Raw genomic sequence first — 4334 nt, 5'->3', positions numbered from 1 at the left:
CTTTTTCAAAGGGTACTAAATTCTGCTTTGTAACTCTCACTTCTGTGGACTGAAACTGGAGACGAACAAGTGATTTTGTTATTTTTACATTCCTTAGTCTCAAATGTGAAGCAGAAAGACAGTTTTTTATACCGTTGTCTATCATTCTTCACTGATGAAAATGGTTATATATAAATCTCACCTGTGCAAGTGCAAGGTAGGAAAATGGTTTCTTTGGGGGCATTTTGAGGGTGGTGTTTCACACTGACAAAATAACTGCAGAGGGACCTAAGTGAATGTGATCATCTTTTTAGTTTGAGGAGAAACATCTTTATGAAAATGCACTGGTATTTGGTAAGGAAAAACGACAGGACCCAGATTTGCTTTAATGTAGCCATGTTTATGAGTGAGTCACCATTTCCTCCAAGTAGGCCGGTAACCTAGAACCAATGTGATTTCACCTTCCTTACTCTTCCGATATACCAGCAAATCTTGCTAATTTTTAAAAAGAACACCTTACCTCTTTAAGTTTATTATTACTGCTATTATTAGTATTATTATTTCTGCTCTTTCTTCCTAGACAAAGTCGACATTTCTCCTCACCTGTATTTCCAGAGCTTTCTAACCTGCTTATTGCTCACATAACAGCCAGGTGAATAATCTTAAAATGCAAATCAATGTACATTACCACCCTCTCCTCCACTGTGATTTTTAAAGCTCCCTAATTTCATCATATTTGGCATAAAAAGAGATCTTACTGTTATCTGTAAAGCCTGTGAGTTCTGACCACTGTCTGGGCTGCTGATAATGTCCATTGTGTCTCCCCTGTTTGCTGATCAACCTCAGTCAAGCCGATTTCCTCACTCAATCAAACAGTCTTCCTCCAGGCCCTTATATGACTGCTTCTTTGTGATTCAGGTCTCAGCTCAGATGTTACTCCCTCAGGGTTGCAGCCTCAGACAAGTGGAACTACACTAACCTGTATCCCAATCACTTTCTTTTTTCTTTTTCTTTTGGTCATTTTGAGACAGGATTTCACTATGCAGTTCAGGCTGGCTTGAGCTCACTTTGTAGCCCAGGCTGGACTCGAACTTTCAGGGATCCTCCTGCCTCAGCCTCCCAAGTGCTGGGATTATAGGCATGTGCCGCCATACCCAGCCTTCAATCACTTTCCATTAGAGAGTACTATGTTATTTAACAAATGTAATTACATTTAACTAAAAGTGTCTCATTTACTTTTTAACTTAAGTTATGTTTCATAAGATTAGAGTCTCAGTTGCTATTTAATTCCAGGACATGAAAATTCCTCCTGTATATGACATTTTGCTGCTGTGATTCTATACATCACTGGGAATAGAACAGGCAGCATGAAAGGAGTTAATATAGTTTTAGAAAATACATGAGTGACAGCAACATAAATGGCTACTCAGATGTTGTCTGGGTCCTTCCTACCTCTTCCCAGTGCCTCTAACCTAGCGTTGGCTGATCAACCGCTCCCATTCTTGGGAGTCTTTTCTCCCTCCATCCAGGGCATTTTACCTTGCAGATTGTCTCTGCCCTGAGACTACCTCTGTACCATTACATTACTGTGCGTGTGTCCTAGCGGAAGTGGTGTTACCAGAACTGGGGGTCTATTTCAGGGTTGGAAGAGCTGTGTAGTTGCCAGTGTCAGAGAACACAGTATATCCCACTGCTTTGCAGCAGTGGGGCAGGCTGAAATCAGGTGAATACTTTCAAGGCCTCACTAATTCCACCTCATTCTGTGGCACCCGAGTATGAAGCAGACATGGATCAGACTTACTCAAGGGTTTCTCAGAGACTGACTCCAGATCGGGATAGCCCCAATCCTACCGATTTCCCCAAAGACTTCTGAGCAGAGTAGGACTGAGGAGGAAATGAACTGAATTTGTAATTTCAAACTCTAAAATATGACCCGCATGTTGACCACATGGTCCCCTTGCTTATCTTAAAATCTCACCATTTTGCTAGGTTCCAGATAAGTTTAAATGCCAGGCTAGTTTAAGATATGAGAAATCCTCAGATCCTTTATCTCTGGCAGAAAATGAGTATTATCCTTTCTCATTACAAATTACCAGACAATTCCAGGGATGAAAAAGAATACCTCTACCATATCCATTTCTTCACCTACTACTGGATACCTGAAGTAGGTGAAGATTTGTCTTCCTATTCCAGAAGCAAGACCATGACCTCTGGATAACACCAAGAGACAGATAAGAAACTTCTTGTTCCAAAGATCATATCAGCATTTGTACTTGTTTGTAAGAAACTGTCACTTCAAGAATGCATGTGTCAGGTGCTATAATGGCCAATATTATTTTAATCCACAGCATGGACTATCTCATTTTAGCAAATAGAGCAAGGCAGATTGGCATTTCTAATGTGGAACCTCTGAGTGAACTTCAGGAAAAACTGTAAATGCTTTTAGACTAAACATGAAATCATCCTCTTGTGCCAGTTTTCCTCCATGGACACTTTATGGCTTCTGTTAGACTTCAACAAGCCATTGGGATTGCATTCAAAACTAATCTAAAAAAATTTTCTAATAAAATATGTCTTTATTACTATTGTGAAATACAGAATTTAAAACTGCAAACAAACTAAAGAGTAGTCTAGGTAAGAACAATTATTATCCATTTGTATGTATTTCTCATCTTTTCATTTTTTAAAGAGATGGCTCTTAAAATTTTTATTAGTGCATATTTGCAGTACATAATAATTGCATTCATTGTGGGGAGCTGGTATATGTGCATAACACATCTTCTTCTTTTTTAAAATCTCCTTTCCTCCTCCCTACCTCCACCTTCCCTCCAACTCACAGACACTTTCCCTCCCACAAAAGATCTATGTCCCCGTCATCTCTGTGTAGCCACTATTGTTTCAAAGCTCTTCAAGCATGCACAAAGCAATAGGGCATAATGCTATAAAATAACACATTTCTAATTAAGAAAATCACATCCCTTAGCCTAATATCATATATAAGTAATGAAACAATTATGGTTCCTCACTGCTGGCACAGCTGTAAGTGTCTACTATTGAAAAAGAAATAGTTGCAGAACGATACGTGGGTCATGTAATTGCCTCTGAGTAAAATGTTTGACTGAGGCTGCTCAGTATTGAGTTTCATAGTTTCTTCCATAAATTTGCCTGTCCAGCAGTGAGCACACCATGTGGCCCAACACTAGTGCTGGCCCTTTTCTGCTGACTGGCTTCCCAGATATGGAGGCAGCTCACCACTGGATTTCCCTCCCTTTCTTTCTCATCTATGTCTCCGTGCTTCTAGGCAACGGCACGCTCCTCCATCTCATTAAAAGCGATTGCAGACTCCAGGAACCCATGTACTATTTCCTTGCCATGCTGGCGCTCACAGATCTCACAGTGACTCTGACCACGATGCCTACTGTAATGGGGGTCTTATGGGTGAATCACAGGGAGATCAGCCACGGGGCCTGCTTCACACAGGCCTACTTCATTCATTCCCTTTCCATTGTCGAATCAGGTGTCTTGCTGGCCATGGCCTACGACCGTTTCGTTGCCATCTGTGCCCCTCTGAGGTACAGTTCTATTTTCACCAATTCCAGGGTGACGAAGATAGGACTGGGGGTAGTGTTGAGGGGGTTTATATCTCTCATACCCCCAATTGTGCCCCTCTACTGGTTCCCATACTGTCATTCCCATGTCCTTTCCCACGCCTTTTGCCTCCACCAGGATGTCATGAAACTTGCCTGTGCCGATATTACCTTTAATCACTTGTACCCAGTTATTCTGGTTGCTTTGACTTTCTTTCTGGATGCCCTAATCATTGTCTTTTCTTATGTCCTAATCCTTAAGACAGTGATGGGCATCGCCTCTGGAGAGGAGCGAGCGAAGGCCCTCAACACTTGTGTCTCCCACATTAGCTGTGTGCTGGTGTTCTACATCACTGTGATCGGCCTGACCTTCATCCACAGGTTTGGGAGACACGCCCCACACATGGTCCATATTACCATGAGCTACGTCTACTTTCTGTTTCCTCCATTCATGAACCCTATCATATATAGCATCAAGACCAAGCAGATTCAGAGAAGCATCATGTGCCTATTTTCTATACATAAAAGACTTTGAGCCATTACTTCATAATCTTGAGATCTCTGGGATTTCTAGACCTTTCCTATAATTAGAAGAGACCTCAATTTTGACTCAGTCTTTACTTTAGCATAGTCAGGTAGAGCTTAGTTATTAAATAAAGCTACAAGCTAAATTAGGTGAGAGAGAGAGAGAGAGAGACAGAGAGAGAGAGAGAGAGAAGAAAGTGAAATGCTATTGAATTTGGATAGCAGAAGTATGGGTAAATGCTC

The 4334-nt window shown here is 41.3% G+C and overlaps 1 protein-coding gene across 1 annotated transcript; it reads left to right on the top strand.

The window, feature by feature from the left end:
* The first annotated feature begins 3165 nt into the window (after positions 1-3165).
* On the top strand, positions 3166-4112 carry LOC102030182 (olfactory receptor 51B2-like). The gene has a single exon (XM_005380079.1). It carries the CDS (start codon positions 3166-3168, stop codon positions 4099-4101), a length of 936 nt encoding a protein of 311 aa, XP_005380136.1. The 3' UTR covers positions 4102-4112.
* The last annotated feature ends 222 nt before the right edge of the window (positions 4113-4334 follow it).

This window comes from Chinchilla lanigera, unplaced genomic scaffold (genome assembly GCF_000276665.1).
Source record: "Chinchilla lanigera isolate Chin_1 unplaced genomic scaffold, ChiLan1.0 scaffold00013, whole genome shotgun sequence".
NCBI lineage: Eukaryota > Metazoa > Chordata > Mammalia > Rodentia > Chinchillidae > Chinchilla > Chinchilla lanigera.
Note: the sequence above shows the minus strand (reverse complement) of the source record. Positions and strands in the feature narration are given on the sequence as shown.